The 20,297-nt window shown below is 43.8% G+C and overlaps 3 protein-coding genes across 4 annotated transcripts in view; 2 read left to right on the forward strand and 1 right to left on the reverse strand.

Annotated features, from left to right (window-relative positions):
* LOC306930289 (DDB1- and CUL4-associated factor 1-like) overlaps positions 1-7,736 on the forward strand; it is a 37,111-nt gene extending 29,375 nt beyond the window's left edge. For both annotated transcript variants that reach the window (XM_079511163.1, XM_079511164.1), the window contains 12 exons: positions 253-530; positions 1,240-1,438; positions 1,615-1,697; positions 2,219-2,303; positions 2,438-2,671; positions 3,290-3,383; positions 3,501-3,605; positions 4,306-4,379; positions 4,759-4,848; positions 5,108-5,263; positions 5,564-5,654; positions 5,951-7,736. In XM_079511163.1, the coding sequence (XP_079367289.1) occupies positions 253-530; positions 1,240-1,438; positions 1,615-1,697; positions 2,219-2,303; positions 2,438-2,671; positions 3,290-3,383; positions 3,501-3,605; positions 4,306-4,379; positions 4,759-4,848; positions 5,108-5,263; positions 5,564-5,654; positions 5,951-6,021 (1,560 nt within the window). In that variant the 3' untranslated portion in view covers positions 6,022-7,736. The remainder of the gene's footprint in view (positions 1-252; positions 531-1,239; positions 1,439-1,614; positions 1,698-2,218; positions 2,304-2,437; positions 2,672-3,289; positions 3,384-3,500; positions 3,606-4,305; positions 4,380-4,758; positions 4,849-5,107; positions 5,264-5,563; positions 5,655-5,950) is intronic.
* Positions 7,737-9,019: 1,283 nt separating this feature from the next.
* On the reverse strand, positions 9,020-11,940 carry LOC306929637 (uncharacterized protein). Its single transcript, XM_079510250.1, has 3 exons — positions 11,672-11,940; positions 10,501-10,676; positions 9,020-9,915 (listed from the first exon to the last, which is right to left on the reverse strand). The coding sequence occupies exons 1-3, from the start codon at positions 11,898-11,900 to the stop codon at positions 9,088-9,090; spliced, it is 1,233 nt and encodes a 410-aa protein (XP_079366376.1). The 5' UTR covers positions 11,901-11,940; the 3' UTR covers positions 9,020-9,087.
* A 1,026-nt stretch (positions 11,941-12,966) lies between these two features.
* LOC306930426 (G2/mitotic-specific cyclin-B2-like) lies at positions 12,967-19,654 on the forward strand. The gene is made up of 9 exons (XM_079511386.1): positions 12,967-13,107; positions 13,725-13,835; positions 14,014-14,385; positions 14,601-14,939; positions 15,398-15,556; positions 16,251-16,487; positions 18,094-18,231; positions 18,783-18,893; positions 18,983-19,654. Exons 1-9 carry the CDS (start codon positions 13,090-13,092, stop codon positions 19,091-19,093), a joined length of 1,596 nt encoding a protein of 531 aa, XP_079367512.1. The 5' UTR covers positions 12,967-13,089; the 3' UTR covers positions 19,094-19,654.
* Positions 19,655-20,297: the final 643 nt, after the last annotated feature.

A 20,297-nucleotide genomic window follows, 5' to 3' on the forward strand; every position in this document is an offset into this window, starting at 1 on the left:
AACGATTTTGGTTTAAAAGCAAGACTGATGTACAAAAGAGTTCTTTAGTCTGTTTTTCTTAAGTTGAACTCTGCTAATAAACAGATCACAATGATTTACATTCAGACACTGACGTTAATTGATATCCGTCTACACGATTGTCACATATTTCAGCAGGTCACCAATTTCACCGTAACACTGCCATGATGGAGTGAGCGAGTGTAATTGAGCAAGATTTTTGGTATTGGAATGTGGCTTCTGTCTTTTTCTCAGAGTCCTGCCATGAAGAAACAGCTGGAGCGCCACCTGCCCTCTCCACCCGCCCTGGACAGCATCATCACGGAGTATCTGCGGGAGCAGCACGCTCGCTGTCCCAACCCGGTCACCACCTGCCCCCCGTTCTCCCTCTTCACCCCGCACCGCTGCCCCGAGCCCAAGCAGAGACGACAGGCGCCCCACAGCTTCACCGCCCGGCTGGGGAGCAGGGTGCTGTACCCCAAATACGGAGGAGTGGACAGAGGCTGCCAGGATAGACACCTCATATTTAGCAGGTAAGAGCAGTGTGTGCGTGTACACGCAGTCACTGAGTCAGTCACTCACTCAGTCAGACAGACACTCACAGACAGGCAGACAAACTGAGACACACACTATACAACCATTAATATTGCAAGACTGTATATTTATCTGTATGAAGATTGAAGAGAGAGATCATGTATTTATCCGCACTGTTGAGAAAGTGCAAGTAGTTGGTGTCTATTCAACCTTAAGAGATGGCTTAACGGAGAGTCTGTCATCGTGCAACCTCCAGCTTTTCACCAGAAGAGAAGAACTGAATTTATTTATTTTTTATCCAAAATGAGTTAATAGCACAGGCAAACTCTTCACATACTAGAACGTGTCTGAAATAATTGTCAGAGCTGAAATCAACATGTAAATATGAAATAAATATTTAGACATGTATAGTAGCTATACTGTAGGTATAATGTTAGAGTCCACAGAAGTGAACCTTTCAAGCCTGTTTTCTCAACTTTCTTTCTGTAAGATATTAATCTATAAACCATGAACAAACAATGTCAATTTGAAGCTATGATTCCCTGCTTTCACATGACATGAATTAATTATAATTCAATGACTGACTCCCATTCACGGTGGGTCACATTGAACCCCTTTTTTTATTTTTTTCGTCTCCTTCCATCCTTTCCTTGTTTCCCTGCTCTCACATGTGTTTTTCTCTTCTTCCCTATCCGTCTGTCTGTCCAGGTTCCGTCCCATGTCGGTGTTCCACGAGGGCGATGGCGACGAGAGCGGCTTCACCTGCTGTGCCTTCTCAGCCCGCGAGCGTTTCCTCATGCTGGGCACGTGCACCGGACACCTCAAACTCTACAACGTCTTCTCCGGCGAGGAGGAGTCCAACTACAGCTGTCACACCTCCGCCATCACACACCTGGAGCCCTCCAGGGTAGGGAAACAACTGCACAGAACAACTTCACAAACGCTTGCATTCCTGTTTGCCTGCTCCAACCTCCTCGTGTCTTGCGTGGGTTCCCACCAATTAGGGCTGGGCAATTAACCCGAAAAATATATATCGAAACCAATGTTGAGTGCCGTGAAATATTTATTTTTCTTCTGTGTCAGGATGGGACCCTACTGTTGACCTCGGCCTCCTGGAGTGTTCCCCTGTCTGCTCTCTGGAGTATGGACAGTGTCTTCACCTTGAAGTAAGATGCACACATATACACATACACACACATACATTACATAGCTCTAGTACTGCTGGTTCTCTGTCCTACCAGGACCCCCTACTGCAGCACTGCTTGTCGCCTGGGCTGTTTAGTTGCCTGACCAGTAGCTACATTCACCTGGTATTGAACTTGTACCTGAGTGATTTGACATGCAACGAGGAGGGAATGCAATTTATTTATTTAGAGAATGCAAAGGCCTTAAGCCCAACTAGCCAAGCCAGTTGCCTCCTGATTTTCAATATGGTCCTCAAACTGATCCTCCTTTTCGTCTTCGGAGAGGGCAAGCTTCATTTCAATGAACTGCCTAGTGGAAGGTGAAAACACCATTGTCAGTGGGTCCCTATGTCCCTATGTTGGGAAAACTAACACTCCAGTGTTAGTCTCTCTCGAGACTGTTGACTGACGTCAAAGGAAAAGAGGGCGCTGTTTTTCCTTGTTTCGCCGATGGGTACCCAGATTGCTCCAATGTAAACTCTCTCTCTCTCTCTCTCTCTCAGACACTCATTTGCAGACGACCACTGCGTGGAGTTCAGTAAGCTGTGTCAGGACAGGGTCATCGGCACTAAAGACCAAGACGCCCATGTAAGTGACCTCGCCTCTCTTCTCCTACCATGTTCTGCAGCATTTTAACCATGGGCTGTTTCTCTAATGTCGTCTCATCCATTTCACGTTCATTCTCACTCTTCTCTCCCGTCATTCTCCTTCCTTCCCTGTAGATCTACGACATCCACACGGGTCAGAAGCTGCTGACCCTGAGTGACCCGGCGCTGGCCAACAACTACAAGAGGAACTGTGCGACCTTCCACCCCATGGACGACCTGGTGCTCAACGACGGGGTGATGTGGGACGTGAGGGCGTCGCGCGCCGTCCACAAGTTCGACAAGTTCAACATGAACATCAGCGGCGTGTTCCACCCCAACGGACTGGAGGTCATCATCAACACAGAGATCGTATCCTTTTCAAACCATTAAGATCTGAGAGACGGTAGTTCTCGCACTTTCAGGAGTTCCTATTTTTTTCAGCTCAGATCTGTGAGCCAATAGGATCCACCGCTTGTTTTTGACCGGCACCCGCCCCTCTAGACCAGAAATCACACAGGCTGGGGCAGGCTAATGTGTGTCTAAATAAGTCTGCTTAAACCAACTGTACAGTACAATGTTGGTGTAACTAATACATTCGCTAGGGATTCAATATTTTATGTTCACGGATTAATTATTTAAGTAAAAAATAGTGCAACATTTCCAGGTTTTAATCCAGTCACCTTGTGCCTTCTCTCACAGACCGGAGAACAATTTCCTGTCTCTGGAGTGGGAGGATAAATGCGTTAAGAGGTGGGCTAATTCTGTCATTTACTGGGCGTTAATGCACTAGCTTAACACTAGCTTCAAATTTCAGCTTTTGAGCATGAAATGCTCGTTTACATACAAAGCATTGAAAGCTGAAGTTAATCCTGAAGCCGTGAAAGGGGCGTTAGTACATTTTATTCAAACGGCTTTGGAAATGTTGTTAGTCATGCAGTCTCCCTGGTATATTTGGTGTCATGATGCTCCTTGACAGCAGTGTTTCAGTGGGATCTACGGACATTCCATCTCCTCCACACTGTCCCGGCACTAGACCAGTGTAGAGTGGTGTTCAACAGCAACGCTACCATCATGTATGGAGGTATGGATGGACCCCCCCGTGTGTTCATTAGGTTTATTTATACGGATCTCCATTAGCTGACGCGTTAACGCTAACGATTAATTTCTTTGTCTCTCTTGGTCTCCGTGTCCCTCTCAGCCATGTTGCAGGCTGATGAGGAAGATGACAGTATGGACCAGCAGATGAAGAGTCCATTCGGTTCGTCCTTCAGAACCTTTGATGCCACCGACTACAAACCAATCAGTAGGTTCCTCATCCTCTCCCAGAATTGTACTAATGAATTGTATTTATCATCTATCACAGGGGTTCTCAACGTTTTTGGCCGGGGACCCCCGGAAATGCTTTGGCAATGTCTCGGGACCCCCGCCCCGCCCCCTCCCGACCCCCAATATAAATTGACTGCTACAATAACCTTAAACCATTTTGGGCGGGAACCTCTTTTGGTGTTTTAAGCATTGTTATAATTTAGCTATTGAAAAATAGCAGATCTACAAGCTCATAGCGCGCCACCGAGTGGCGCGCTACGAGCTTGTAGGTCTGCTATTTTTGAAAAATCGTGAAAATATTTTTTTTTATTTTTTTTTATATAATAATTTGGGGACCCCCTAAAATAATTTGGCGACCCCCCGAGGGGTCGCGACCCACGGGTTGAGAACCCCTGATCTATCAGAGAAAGCTGAACAGAGAAGCCATTAGGCAAAAACAGTCTTGCTTAAGGTGCAAAGCTTTGCCAGTGAAGTTAATGAGATAAGCTGGAGACTTCAGTCGCATACATTTTTTTTAGTAGTCCATTTGTTCCATCAGACAAAGTGTGCATTGTGTAATTGTGCATTAAATGCACAATTCAAAGTACATTCAAAAGTACATTATAAATGAACTACTGATGACAACTATTGTCTATGAATGAACCTGTTGGTTTGACTGATGTGATTGTGTTTTGCAGCCACGGTGGATGTGAAGAGAAACATCTTTGACCTGTGTACTGACACCAGGGACTGTTACCTGGCTGTTATAGAGGTACGCATGCAGCACAATGATACATACCACACACTCACCATACAGCTTTCATTTTGTCATAATTATTATTATGTATTTATTTACCTTTTATCTTACCAGGAAGTCTTACTGAGATCAGTTTACAAGAAATATCTGTCTAAGATAGCAGCCATATAAATCAATCAATAATAAAGGTCACTGACTTGCAAATTTAAAATATGCCAAGAAGCTTGGTTACGAAAGAATATATATTGTATTTTTCTGCATCGTTGTCTCACTCCTGTGTGTGTGTGTGTGTGTGTTTGTTTGTGAGTGTGCGTGCGTGCACGTGTGTGTGTGTGTGTGTGTGTGTGTGTGTGTGTGTGTGTGTGTGTGTGTGTGTGTGTGTGTGTGTGTGCAGAACCAGGATGCAGTGAGTCTGGACACAGTGTGTCGTCTATATGAGGTGGGGCGCCAGAAACTGGCTGAGGAGGGAGATGATGATGACCAGGTGAACCCCGCACGCACACACACACGCACACCCTCCTTTCCAGTACCTTGGCGTAAACTTCCCCAGAGAGTATGCACATAATCACGTTTCCACTGAGACCTGGAACCCACTGGCGGGCAGTGGGTTAATACAGGAGGCAATGTGTTATTGAAAACAAGGGTGTCCAAGCTCTCTACAGAAAGTAGTAGATTTTTATGAAACAATAACTTTGCGGATAGAAAGAGGATAATTCAAGCTTTCCGTCATGCTTGTCTTGAAGGAGGACGACCAAGATGATGAGGACTCGTCTGATTCTGACGACGACGACGATGACGATGATGATGACTTGGACACGGACCCTCTGGTCTTGACCCTCGACCCCGACAACCCAGATGATGACAACGCTGAGAGGCCAGGGACACCTACAGCCGAAGAGGTGATTTGAATTGAATTTATTATTTTTATTGGCATAATTCAAAGGTTTTCTTTGGTTAAAATAAGTGTTGAAAAGCTCTATATTGTGATAATACTCATTTTTCATACAGGCAATTTACCGGTCCTGTATATGGGGTTAAAATCGTTTTACACCTTATAGTAATTAATAAGTACTATTCTTCTATTTGTTTTAAGCCCAGCAGACAAAGATCAGAGATTCCTTCTAAATAAATGTCAACAAATGTAACATTTTCTTGTTCTGTGTTTCACATTTTTCCACCATGAACATGGTTCTCTGCAGGTGGCCCGTCTGCTTGCCAACAACAGCGACGATGATGACGATGACGACGATAGAGGTGACGACTCTGATGAAGAGTTCAACCTCAGTGACTGTAAGTAACACCGTCTGAACTCACGACCATGACAAGCATATTGTGCTGTCAAGTGACTGGCAGGATTTTCGTTTAAATCGTGTAAATTAGTTTTTTTGTAACCCATTAAAACCGGGAAAGCATCTGTTTAATTTGGCTATTCAATGATAGCACATATACAAGCTCAGGGGGGTCGGCGGCAAAATACACTTTTGGGGGTCTTTATGATTTAGAACTAACACATTTGTAGAATCGGCCTCAGGTTTTAATGGGTTAAAAATGTAACCCAAATTTTGTGTGCGTTTGCTACCTTGCAGCGGATTCCTCAGGCAGCAGCAGCTCGAGTGACACAGACATGGAGGCACTAATTCGCTCCCTCGTTGGCTGAACAACTCGCCACTTCTCCAGCACCCTCTTAACTATCCGGGGGAGCCCTAACAAAAAATATTTATTTTGCCTTTTCTTTTGCTTTTACATTTGCTTTTTCCTTTCTCTTCTTCTTTAGTTTCTTTCCTTTTTTTATATTTATATATATGTACAGTGTGTATAAAATAAATGTTTTAACTGGACAGGTTTTTGTGTAAGATAGATATGTTTTGTCTTCTCCAAAACCCTGGCCTGTAGTTGAATTGAATGAAGAGACATTTGTAATATTGTACAGAATGGACTGACAGACAATCTAGAAATGGAGGTTTAGTTCCAAAGATGGAGGACATCTGGCAGTGACACCGTTTCAACAGACTCTCTCCGCTCACACGGAGTGCAACCTCAAGTATGAGTTCAGTTCGGACACGTTTTACTATGCAGGTAAGAAGGTGCTTACCCTGTCGAATCCAGGGTCAAAACACCACCAAAATGACTTATTTCAGATTTGTGTTAAAATATTTCAAAGCAATTCCGAAATGTTTACATTGAACAGACTATGTACAAGCTTGAGAAGCTTGTAGATATGTGTTGCTGTATATTTAGTAATTCTCCTTGAGGACCCCCTGCAACCCCACAAGGACGGAGAGAGGTGGTCCGTGCTGTGACGGTGTTTATGCAAAGGGTGGTGTTGATGTTAACCTCCCTCCTCCCAACCTCCGCAAGCAATTCATTTTGATGCTCTCTTTTACCGATTTCATTTTTCCTTCTGTGAATTTAATTTATTTGAGTGTATTATTATGCAGAGATGGATTGATTTCCAGAGTGGAAATGGTGAACGAACGTGTGAACACATGAAGCGTCAAACACTGGTACACGAGTCATTTTTTTATTTTTCTAAAACTGGTGTCATGGATCATTGTCTTTCATGGTTGCTGCTGTCCACGTACTTGTTTAGTGCATTTTAGCAGCTGACTCTACTGGCAGCAGTGATGTCCGGTTTGCGGTCGACATTTCACCATCGTAACGCCACTGTTTTTCAATGCGTTTCCCTTGAGGTGACTCGGACTCCGCTGACGCACACAACACGCACAAGCACAGCACCCCCAGAAGAGCTCGTAGCAATTACACCAAAAAGCAGTGATTCCCAACCTGTGGGCCGCGAGGGTACGGCAAGTGGGCCCACAAATGAGAACTTAAAATGGAGCTATCGGCTATATATATATATATATAGATATATATATATATATATATATACAGTTATACACACGCCACAAATATTTCAAGTGGGCCCTGATCCTCAAGAACAGGTTGGGAACCACCGCACCAAAGCACTGATACTTCACTGCCTGATAAATGTTTTTTTTTTAATTACTGGATGCAAATGCAATGTCAATCAGCAGTAATTCTGAAACGGGGAACAATTATCTTAAGGCTGTTACAATTATCGAGTGGTATCATTTTGTCACACCTACAGTATGGGTGCAGTTGTTTCGCTATGTGACGTACAAATTGAGATGTTGACTCGCCAGTGAATGTTGGGGAAATGGCAGCCATGGTTTGTCTGTTGACCAATCTCAGGTCATGTACATAATTATGCCTCAGGTTCCCATTCACAGAAATTACCTTGTGCAATTTAACATTGAATTGTCATATTATATATATTATAATGCAAGGGTTGAAGTGATTTCATGTGATATCAGTGTTCATCTGAGCTATGGAATAAACAGATTTGTGATAGCTTGTGTTGCCTAAATATTTTATCAATTATTTGTACAGCCCTACGGCACTCTTTACTTTAATGCAACATTATTTGTGACTTGTCACTTCTGAGGATGATTTGAGCAAAACGTGTTTTGACACTACGGTATATTTCAAGGGAAAAATCAACTAAAGTAATTATTTGTGCAAGTCCAATCAAATTTCATTTACCGTAATTTCCGGACTATAAGCCGCACCTGAATATAAGCCACACCAGCTAAATTTAGGGAAAAAAACATGTGTACATATACAAGCCGCACTGGACTATAAGCCGCATAGAGGCCATAACCGGCCATAGAGATAGATTTAGAAGGTCCCCTAGTGGCCGTTAGCTGTAAAAATCCATAGATTAGCCGCACCGTTGTATAGGCCGCAGGGTTCAAAGCATGGGAAAAAAGTAGCGGCTTATAGTCCGGAAATTACGGTAAATGGAAAATAACTTTAATAAATCTCTAATCTGTGAATGCTCATGTGATTCACGTGACCCCTAGTTCAGTCAGTGAAACTCGGGGGTTGAAAATGATGTGACAAATGGTGGCCAGGCCTGGTGCAAAAATAAATGAAAGCCTGCAGCAAATAGCTCCCTTGTTCTTTTAACCCATTTTGGGTGGGAACCCCTTTTGGTGTTAGCATTATGTTATGCTTTAGCTATTGAAATGCGCTACGAGCTTGTAGGTCTGCTATTTTTGACGACTGACATAGAAACATAGCTTTTTCAGAAAACTGTCAGGATGTAGAAGACATTATTAGAATCTGATCTCGGGTCAAAATGGGTTAAACGCCTATGGTCCGATGTCTATTTTATGAAATAAAAACGCCCTGGCCACTATTTGGAGAAATAAGGTAGGGAGTGATGCCTTTCCTCCTGTGCTGTGGAGAGAGAGCGAAATATAGCGTCCGTCGCTAGAGATGTGAACATCCATGCCTTGGCCCCATACAGCAGCAGTAAAGACTACAATAATGACCTCCAGAAAACTCAACAGAAATTCATTATTTTTCATAGCTATTTTTTTTATTTGTGTAAAAGACTTTAATCGCTCTTCCAAAACTCTGTTTTTAAGGGTAACTAAAAGATCACCGTCTTATCAAGTAAGACTGCATTTATTGAACCAGGAACCTGATGTCATATATTTCTACTGTCTAACAACAGTAAGTCATTGTTGCCAATGAATTTCAGAATGTTCAGAATTCGTTCTGTCCCAGTCCTTTGTGGTGACCTCTGCCCTAACCAAATTACTTTTTTCCTACGTGAACTCTCAAAGTTTGTTAAGTAGAGGATGATGACCCCTGAAATGTCTATTGAATTTACAGTACACAACATTAAATATTGTCATTTATCAGCCTGGGTAACTGGCCACGTCAAATATCGGAAGAGGGAATTTTCCACCTCGTGCTGGAAGTGTGGAAGTAGTGCTCGGGGCAACTTCCGCATTCTGGTCTCCAGTGACCTACAGTAGCTGGAGATGTCATCGTCCAGCTCTTGCTGAGAAGCTAACCTCTCCAGAGTTTTGCCGATGATGCCCAACAAGTCTGTGCCTGCGTCGTCACGGGGCTCTTTTTCCTCCAGCACCTTCCTGCGTCTCTTTGGCCAGTAGTGCCTGATACTGAGCGGCGCTCTGGAGGTGCTCTGCCGGGGTTCCCCTCTGACAGGCCCTCCACTGGCTCTGGCGGTGCTGGGCCGGGGTTCCCCTCTGACAGGCCTTTCACTGGGCTCTGCTAGAGAGATGCTGGGCTCCTCTACCGGGGCGCTGGGCCTGGGCTCTGCTCCAGAGATGATGGGCTTCTCTTCGGGGGTGCTGGACCTTGATTCTAATCCAGAGATGTTGGGCTTCGCTTCGGGGGTGCTGGACCATGACTCCAATTCAGAAACGCTGGGCTTCTGTTCAGGGGTGCTGGGCCTTGACTCTGCTCCAGAGATGATGGAGGGCTTTTCTTCGGGTGTGCTGGGCCTTGACTCTGCTCCAGAGATGATGATGGGCTTTTCTTTGGGTGTGCTGGGCCTTGACTCTGATCCAGAGATGCTGGGCTTCTGTTCAGGGGTGATGGACCTTAGCTCAGCTCCAGAGATGCTAGGCTCATCGCTGAGAGTGCCTGATAGCACGTCATCGCTGAAATAGTTGACGCTATCATAGGGCCAATCACCATCAGTAGGAGTTTCCTAAAAAATATATATATATACATATATTTTATTCATGTTAAAACATTCAGAACAATAAGGAGAGATTGCTAATTTTAACAGGGTTACCACCGAGAGTGAAGCTTGGGCTTCTTTTGCTTGAGGTGTGTTCAAGTTTGAAAGGCTTGGTGTAAATTAAGCTTCACTCACAATGTACAACAATTGTGATTACAAGACAATGGCTTTCCGTCTCCCAGATGCTACATACTCACTTACTCAGTAGATGGGAGATGATGGGAGTCGAGTGAGACCATGTTCTGAAAGGCTACTGTAGGTGTGAACCGAAGAAGGGGTTAAGCCCTGTCTAGTCATCCAGTGGTCACTTGAACTTCACCCATTTTTAGATCCTAAAACTTAACTAAGAGACGGTAGGCTACAACTACAAGCCTACAACAATTTACACCCAGACTAGTAGCTATAACCTAATGACACCCCACACTTCAAAACATATTTATGTTTTAAGTCAATAACTGCAGGTCCTTAGATCACAGGGTTCTGATACGTGGAAAGAAACTAGCAAAAAGCTGCTCTACTCACTCAATAAATACAATACATTAGTTCACTTACCTTGGGGACCCGGTTCCTGGTGAATGTGTGGGGCTCTAAGAACTGCAGCCGGTTCAGGATCCACTGCTGCCTTCCAGTCCTAATTGCTCCAAAACTCCCCGGCGGAACATTAAGTTGTTTCTTGTAGCGGGTGTATTGGGTTCGCAGAGATTCCCACCTCCTCTTTATTTCTTTCTCTAAAAGTTATAACAAAGTTACATATAAAGTTGTGCCAACAGAAAACAGTTATAGTGATCAGATGATTGGGGGTGAGTTCTCAAACTCACTCCATCAAGGGATTCTGGGGAACAAGATGCTATCGAATAAAGGACAACAATTTGGAATCTGTACATTTTGTGAGGAATTTAGAGATCATCTAGTGTAAAGTTATTTAACTAAATGGGTAGCCTGCCCTATTTGACCATAAAAAGAAGAAAATCTGAACTTCAGGCTATGTCGGAGCCGGAGGTAATCTAAATCTCTTGTTACATTTAGTTCAGGGGTCCTCAATGTTACTACAGGGTTTGATTGATTTGAAGTATTAACAGATTGGAGAATTACAGTACATTTCAAGCACAACTCGATACAAAACTGTTAACTGTGGACGACACCATAATAAAGCATTACACTTGTTTACAATAGGGTCCACTATTTGTGTGATAGGGACCTAATTCTAAGACTTGTTTACATAAGGGTCCACCATTTTCTTCAGAACATTTAAAGACATACAAATAATATGCACTCAGTCTCGTAAATGTATATTAGCGATTCTGACAGTTGTAAATGTCAGAATCGAGTCTCTAAATCTTAGGCTAGAAAGGGGCTATGGGCCATAGCCATAGGGAGAAATGAGGACAGTCCTCATTTCTCCCTCAGTCTGTTGCAATCTGTGACAGTTTTAAGTAGCCTAGATGATCGAGTCTGAACAAGTCTGTTTTGGGTGGAGAGGGACCTTCAGGGGTCGTTGACTCGTTGGCCTGGAAAAACACGTTAGCGCCCCTGCCCCATGTTATTACAAGATGACAACATGGCTATAATCTTACAGCACTGTTAAATCCCCAAACAGTTATTAGTACAAACTTAAACTTCTTTGTTTAGATATCCTGGGCTCATATTCCATTACAGATAAAGCTATAGCTAGGCTTGCTAACAATAACAATACATATATAATGTTCTTATAGTAGTTTCTTACGGGATATGACCAGCTGGGTTCCTATCTCCTGCCAGAGCACTGCCTTCACGGCCCTGTTGGAGTACAGTGTCTCTGTGACATCGTATAGAGCTGGTCTGTCTCTGATCAGGCTGATCAGCTGCTCCTCGCTGCCTTCACTCCACACACTGCACGCAGCCATGGCTCTCCTCCTTGGTGGAACCGAATAACGCTTCGGTGCACAGCAGGACGGAGCTGGTAAACATTGCATCTGTGTGTGTGTGCCGTGTGGTAGCTACGGAAGTGATCAAGTGCGGTAGTCACTTGGTAAATGGAGTGTATGGCGCCACCTAGCGATGTATGTTTTTCCTGCAATAAAGTTTATAGATTGAAGTATTTATTAAGCATATGTATTATAATAACTAGTCATTTTTTCTAAAATGGAATACAATTTCCTACATTTGTAAAATTTAAATTAATTTCATTTTTATTATTAGATATATAAACACAATATAGGCCTATACAGACTCTAAATACATTTTAGAGAATCAAGAGTAAAATGCATGTATGGCAGCGCAAAGGGGGTCTTAATTCCTCTTCTGCCCTCTCAATACAAACGGGGACAAGCATGGATTAAATTACATTCCAATCTGAACAAATCATCTTTATATCGAAGTGTCTATTTGTACGTCTCTAAATGTTTTGATGAATTGAACAAGATGGACCCTCTTGTAAACAAGTGTAATGCTTAATTGGGTCCAGTCTTTGTATTTAGTTTGTGCTTGAAATGTACTGTAATTCTGCAAACTGTTAATAAATATTTCAATCAAATCAATCGGGGCCCTAAATCATACCCTATAAACATCCTAATACTTCCAATACTTAGATGACCCCCGAGTCAAAAAACCTCTGTTTTAAATAGACACTCGTGCTTTCTAAGGTGTGATTTGGGGCCCTAAAGATGATTACAAAATCAATATCAACATCTTAATACTGTCCAATACTTGGATAGGGAGGCAGTTGCTCCTGTCAAAATATGACCCCCCCCCCCAGTCAAAATGACGTCATATCAACGTCCAAATGCGCAGTGGCATAGTTAATTTTAGTCTAAAAGCATGCGTGAAAATAGCAGCTCTACAAGCTCGTAACGCGTCGCCATGCCCACGCTATGTGAGCTTGTAGATCAGCTATTTAGTATTTACTATATATACTCTATGGTATTTACCCCCCACACACGCTGTGTACTACCGGTAACCAATGAGCTGGGGGTGCGTTCCGCGGCCCGTTGGCCAATCAGAGGAGGTGGAGCCGTTTCCGAATGTGTATGTTTACATGTTGTTGTCAGACAGAAGAAAGCAGCATCATTCTCACTCTCACTGCAGCGGTGAAAGTGAAACACTGAAACAACGTTTTCATTCTGTGTTTTCAACTATTTTCTGCGGTGAAACACACAATCCTCCATGGAATTCAGCACCGTGGTGAGTAAAATTATATACATTTAGGCCTACTTCTCCTGATCGGCTGAGTTGGAATTGGGCCGAGCAGTTTTGTATTCCATTATTATTACTATTGTATAGCAGCCCATATCACTAGGAGTCAGGACCACAGAGGCACTTTTTGTGTTTTAACAATCATTTACTGTACACATTGCAAACTGTTAGTAAAAGTATCAAATACATAAAAAAAGAATGAACGTTTTTTCCAATTTCGTTAAGTGGTGACAGGACAGCTATAGGGCAGCCTGCTGGTCGCCAAGCGACATGCATTGAAGCTTGCCCTTGAATCTTTGTTTTGTCGACTCGTGTTTGTTTGTGGCTTATTTTGCATTGTTGAATCCTTTCATTCCTCTGGGTTGCCGTTGGTTTAATGTTTGCTTGTTGTTCAACGGCTTTAGGTTACATGTTGGCTGTTAAGTGCATTTCGAATAGTTTATACATTTTCTTTTTAAGCAATACAATTTACATTTATCAAGTCTGACAAGTGACAAGCAAATAACATCAGGCTCGATCAAATACATGACCCATCATGGCTACTTTTGAAATATATTGAACAGCTGTTTTAACAGTTTGTGTTTCTTATGTTTGTAACTGAACAGTCGAGGGACGTGGAGAACAGTTCACACACAAGGAAGGCAAACATTGGTGGTCCAAAGAGAGATGCACTTGGAGAGCTTTGCAACTATGCCAACAAGGCGTCTAACACCAAGGTAATTTAAAACAGATTCTCAACCTTTCCAGTTACCCTTGAAAGGATTGAAAATCCTCAGTGTTCATTTAAAGTGAAGTGGACCAAATAGTCTAGACCCATTTTATACTGTCAGATCTAGAGTTACAGGCCTCTAATGTACGTTTTCATTTCTTTCCATTTGTACACTTTCATTACAGCACAACGGAGTACAACAGGAAAAGGCCCAGGAGGATTTCTACTTCATGATGTCTATGCTACAGATGACCCTTCCTGTACCATGGACGGTACAGGTATGGGGAAATGCACCATTTATGGAGCACAGAGACGCGGACCGACCCAGAGTCGTCCCGAGGCTCACAGACATGGTCAGGGACAGAAGGATGTTGCAGGCAGGGCACTGTGTCAGGCACCCGAAACCGCTAGCGAGCAAACTGACGCTGTGGGAGCCAAACCAATGCGCGGCTAGGAGAGGAAAGAGGCGCGCCACCTACGACAGCAGAGCTAACAACACCGCAGAGCTCCTGATGCTAGATAGGATGGAGAGGAGGGCAGTGATCCAGGAGTCCCAAGTTAGTTTTGGCTGGTCCACACTGGGGTCTAGCATCACATGTACATTCTCAGAGTTGGAGACCCGTAAGGGTCCATTTGGGTCCCTTGTGGTCCCTGAACCTGATGTTCAGAACCAGTGATGTAAACTACCAGTATATACAATATAGAAATTACCTGCAGTTTAACCCTGAAGAAAATGTGTTTTACTCTTTATTTTGCCCTTTCTCCTTCTCAGAGGAATAGAGCAGACAAACCTTCAACCAAGACAACATTGAAGCAGGAACCTAAAGTAGCCATTGTTGAGCCGTCACAGCTGGTCAGAGTTGAGGTCCCTCCTCAAGTGTCTCCCTCCACGGTACCAGAACAACCTGCAGATGTTTCCATGGTGGAGGCAGAGGAGCTGTGCCAGGCCTTCTCTGACATGCTCCTCACGGTAGAGGACATTGACGCAGGGGATTCAGACCATTCTGACATGCTCCTCACGGTAGAGGACATTGACGCAGGGGATTCAGACATGTTCCAGCTATGTTCGGAATATGTGAAAGACATATATGCATATCTAATGTATCTAGAGGTATGTGATGCCAGAGGCATGTTTTCTTTTTACATGTTTTCTTTTTGAGTGGTGCAACCACTCCCTTACGGAGCTATGTGTGTGGCTGGCTGGGTAGCTGGCTGGCTGGGTGGGTATGAGCACGAAAATAGCATGGTTGTTTTTCACCACCTGTGCGTAACCTAACACACACACAAACACACACGCACATATTAACTGTATGATTTCGGGTGTGCCAGTACAATACAGTGACAGTACAGTACAGTAGAGGGAGCCCCACACGGTAACTCTGTAATTTCTCAACCGTTTCGGACGTGGGGCGGCTTGCCGGAACCGGGCCGGCACCCTGGCCGTGATCCTGTGGGTCTGGAACTTCCGGGGACCCACACAGAGTTGCACCACTCACTTCACACGGGTGTGATTTTTCTTTGTACATGACCTCGCATCTTGCAGCAGTGTAATAAAAATGTTTTGTACAGGTGCAGCAGGCCGTGCGACCCAGATACTTGAAGGGCTATGACATAACGCCAACCATGCGAGCTCTCCTAATCGACTGGCTGATCCAGGTTCATTCCAGATTCCAGCTGCTGCAGGAGACACTGTATCTCACAGTTGCCATCTTGGATCGTTTTCTGCAAGTAAGGGCAATTTACACATTTCTTTGCTGTCTGTCCCTGGCTGCCTGGGTCTGTCCGTCCGAGCAAGAAAATAATAATAATGAGATTTTTACAGCGCTTTTCCAAGTGCTCAAAGCACTTTACAATGGTTCATTCATTCACACATTGGGAGGTGAAGCGGTGAACAGTCGACGCCAGCTTCCCACATTCACACACCAATGGTGGCAAGCTTACACCGACCGACTCATTGGAGGCAATGTAGGGTTCAGTGTCTTGCCCAAGGACACTTCGACATGTGGACAGGAGGAGGAGCCGGGATTCGAACCGCCGATCATTTGTTTGACCTGCTCTGCCTCCTGAGCCACAGCCTCCCCAAAAAATAGCGTTTGTTTTCACAACCAAGTATCACTGTTGCGCAGCCTAACACACACACACACACACACACATTAACTGTATATATGATGGTTTCGGGTGTGACAGTACAGTACAGTGACAGTACAGTACAGTTAAGGGACCCCCTGGGGACCCCCACACGGTAACTCTGTCATTTCTCAACCGTTTCGGACGTGGGGCGGCTCGCCGGAACCGGGCCGGCACCCTGGGCCCGTTCCTGTGGGTCTGGAAGTTCCGGGAACCCCCCGGGGACCCCCACACGGAGTTGCACGACTTACTTCACACGGGGGTGTTTTTTTTAATGAGTTGTGATGTATTACAGGTTCGGCCAGTTTCACGAAAGAAACTCCAGCTTGTGGGTGTCACTGCCATGCTGCTGGCCTCAAAGTACGAGGAGACGTACGCCCCAGAGGTGCAGGACTTTGCCTACATCACGGACAACTCCTTCACTACCGCTCAGATTAGACAGATGGAGCGGGTGATGCTGAGGTGCCTCAAGTTTGAGCTGGGGCGGCCGCTGCCGTTGCACTTCCTCAGGAGAGCTTCCAAGGCCGCAAGCGTGAGTCTCTGTTCAACTTCATATGGTTCACTAACATAGAAAGTGTGGACATCAGACACTAATATAAGCCACTTTCGGATATGAACGCACCATGTCTCTGTACGTCTGCTGTAATGCACGTAACTCGAGAACCGTTCGCCCCATCGACTTCAAATACAACACACGCGTTCCACACCCACACAGGGAGTGCAGTGCCCGGTGTCGAGACGGTCGGACCCACGGTTGTCCAGAACCCCCACAAAATGCCTCTGCCCGGGCTTTGGACAAGGCCCCTGTCCGTAGAGAAGGACGGATTTTACATTAGAATTGAAGATGTCCTTGGAGGACCAGATGTTTTTCAGTATGATGAAGGCTGTCCTGGCTTTGCCTACTCTTGCTATGACATCACTGTCTGTTCCACCCTGCTTGTCTATGATTTACCTTAATGTGCATTAAGGTAAATACTCACACAAAAGACGCACACATCAGCTACTCTAATATAACCTGATGTGAGGATCAAATGCAATCTTATATGGCCAAGTGCGCACTGCGGAGGGAAGGGCTACTGTGCAGTAGTAAAGGGACGCTTATGTTTGATCTGTGAATATTTCTAACTCAAACGCTAATAAAAAGCAGAATGATTAAACTGTTTTTCAGTTCTCTCTCTTTCCAAACACCTCGTGAAGATGAGAGGCACCGCCTGTCGACAATAGAAGCGTTATCAACACAGTCACACGCTGAATGTAAATTCACCGGACAATCGCTGCGCCCATTCATTCACACATGCAGCAGTTTCAGCCAAATCGGACATTACCCGACTTAAGTCAAGAGTCCTGCCCGAATAAAATCCTTTGTATGTCCGATCCTACTGATCTGGAATGTTGTGTTCAAAATACGGCCCTTACGTTTAAACTCTGGAAAACTTCCATAACTGAACCCTCTGCACTAAGGCTTTGTTCGCACTGCATGCAAATGCAAATCTGATTTGTTTCTCAAATTTGATCTTTAGGACTGACTCCCCACACTGCAATTTGCAAGTGATTTGATTAGATTTGTGTATTCAGACCGCCAAAAATAGCAGATCTACAAACTCACACTACAGCACCATGTGACGTGTTGTGGGGCATGTAGAAACAATCCATGAGGTTTTATGCTGTACAGACTTGATTAAACAAATGTAGTTTTCTGGATAGGATTTCGGCTGGCAGTGTGAACATAGGTCAAATGGTGGTTAAAATAAACAATGGAGCAGAGTTTGGCATTTTATATGCAAGCTAGCCTGGGCACCATTTCATTTAGGTATATGATCCTGTCGGGAGCGGATGATAGTCGACAGGCAGGAACAACAGGCGGCAACTTCCTTTTCCCTCAAACCGATTTTTCTCAATAAAAGCTACAGGCTACGAGAGCTTTTATTGTTTGAGGGAAAGGGAAGTTGCCGCCTGTTGTTCCTGCCTGTCGCCTACAAAACAATACTACAACATGACGTAACGATATCATCCGCTCCCGACAGGATCATACAGACTTTTGAAACAGAGACCAGGCTTTCCTCCGAGGTGGTGGAAAGCCTGGTGAGGCGAGGTTATATGCAAGCAGGCTTTTCAATAGTGCCGTTTGTTTGTTCTAGTGTACTGTGGAGAGACACACGCTGGCCAAGTACCTGATGGAGTTGACACTCCTCGACTACAACATGGTTCACTACCGGCCCTCAGAGGTCGCTGCTGCTTCCCTGTGCCTCTCCCAGCTGCTGGATGGCCTGCCATGGGTGAGTTGAATACAGCTTATTACTAGTTTGATTGATTGATTGATTGAAATATTTATTAACAGTTTGCAGAATTACAGTACATTTCAAGCACAAACTCAATACAGGCTGTTAACTGTGAGTGGATGACCCAATTAAGCATTACACTTGTTTACAAGAGGGTCCACCTTGTTCAATTCATCAAAACATTTAGAGACGTACAAATAGACACTTCTATATAGACAAAGAACAGAACAGGAATTCATCATAATGGAGGTAAAAAGGGAAAAGAAACATATACAGTGAGGGAAAAAGGGGGGGGGGATTCGGATTTTACGGGGGCCAGTTTCGAATTGCAGCCATCCGTAGGTACCCTTTGAGAGCGGTTTTGAAGGAGTCAAGCGATTGGCATGTCTTAATGACTGTTGGTAGGGTGTTCCACATTTTGGTGGCATAGGAGCGAAAATAATTTAGTCCCTTGTTTGTGCCGAATCTGGGTTGTACATGGTTCGTAGTACAGATGGTTAGCTTGTTTTCTCTTCATGTTCTAGTTGTTTTCTCTTCATGTGTTGCAGGCTCCTACAGAGCAATACTACACCACCTATGATGAGGCCCACCTAATGCCAATCATGCAGCACATCGCGAGGAACGTAGTCGTCGTCAACGAGGGGAAAACAAAGTTCCAGGTGGGTTGTCAAACGAAGGCATTTGGTCGTTCATGAAGTAAGATGTTTAAATGGATTCATACTAATGCAAATTTCACTCTCCACTATAGGCCGTCAAGAGCAAGTACTCTGGGAGCAAGCTGATGAAAATCGCCCTGCTACCTGAACTGCACTCACCTACTGTGAAGAGCCTGGCTGATACCCTGCTTGACAATCCCTGAAGACATTGATTGATTGATTGATGGATTTATTAACAGATTGGAGAATTACAGTACATTTCAAGCACAACTCAATACAAAACTGTTAACTGTGGACGACACCATAAAGTATTACACTTGTTTACAATAGGGCCCACCATGTTCAATTCATATGCATATACTGATACATACTGTATGCATATACTGACGTTTACTTGCACTTTATACTGATCCGATCATGTTAATATGTTCCTTACCATTTTGGTTTTGTTTACAAAAATGTAACGGTGTTCAACTCGGCAGTGGTTTTATGACTGGAACTGAGATAGAGGGAATAATGTTTTGTGAAGTATTGGTGTGTCTGAGATTAAATGTATGTTTATTACTAAAATAGGTTTCTGGTGTCTTAAAAGGTAACGTGTGTATGTTTTGGTCAAGATCACTCCAGATACACTAAAATGGCTTATGTAGCCAGTGTAGCGTAGCTCACCTGTGCAACAAACTATGAAATGAGCAGTTTGAACCCTGAGAATGATTGTTGCTCTGACTCTTGCATTGAATGTCTAATTTCCTTTCAGTAGTGTGGTAATGTTTTATGTTGAAAATTAAAATAAATATCCGTCTTTGTGTAAAACTCACACACCCGGATTTGATTGATTGATTGATTGATTGAAGTATTTATTAACAGTTTGCAGAATTACAGTACATTTCAAGCACAACTTGATACAAAAACTTAACTGTGACTAGACGACACCACATTACACTTGTTTACAAGAGGGTCCACTAAATTAATTAAATGGATACCGTACAGTTTGCAAAAAAGGCACGTTGGCACAGATACAAAGGAATGCAAAAAGGATAACCCAATATAGGCCGGCCTGGGCTTATTTCCATTGACGTCCTGCATGTGCATTCTCGAGACATTCAAGGACAGACGGTAGGAAGAGAGAGGCTGTAGTTTTGAATAAGCTTGAAATCCGATGATATCAATCAATTATATTGGTGGTAGGCAGGTTTCTGGTAGATTAAAAAATAAAATAAATTTTCACGCGTGTGAAGTGCCTCATATCATAATCATCATACATCATCTCATTCCGGTCAATTACAATTCGCCTCCTCACCTTCATCTTCAATGTTTGTGTTTACAGTTACACAAACATTCAAAGCTGGCCATTCATTATCAATGGCATTCAATTTGTGTTAAGAACTTAAGACAATGTTTGTGTTT

The sequence above is a fragment of the Electrona antarctica genome (assembly GCF_951216825.1).
Source record: "Electrona antarctica genome assembly, chromosome: 9".
Taxonomy (NCBI): domain Eukaryota; kingdom Metazoa; phylum Chordata; class Actinopteri; order Myctophiformes; family Myctophidae; genus Electrona; species Electrona antarctica.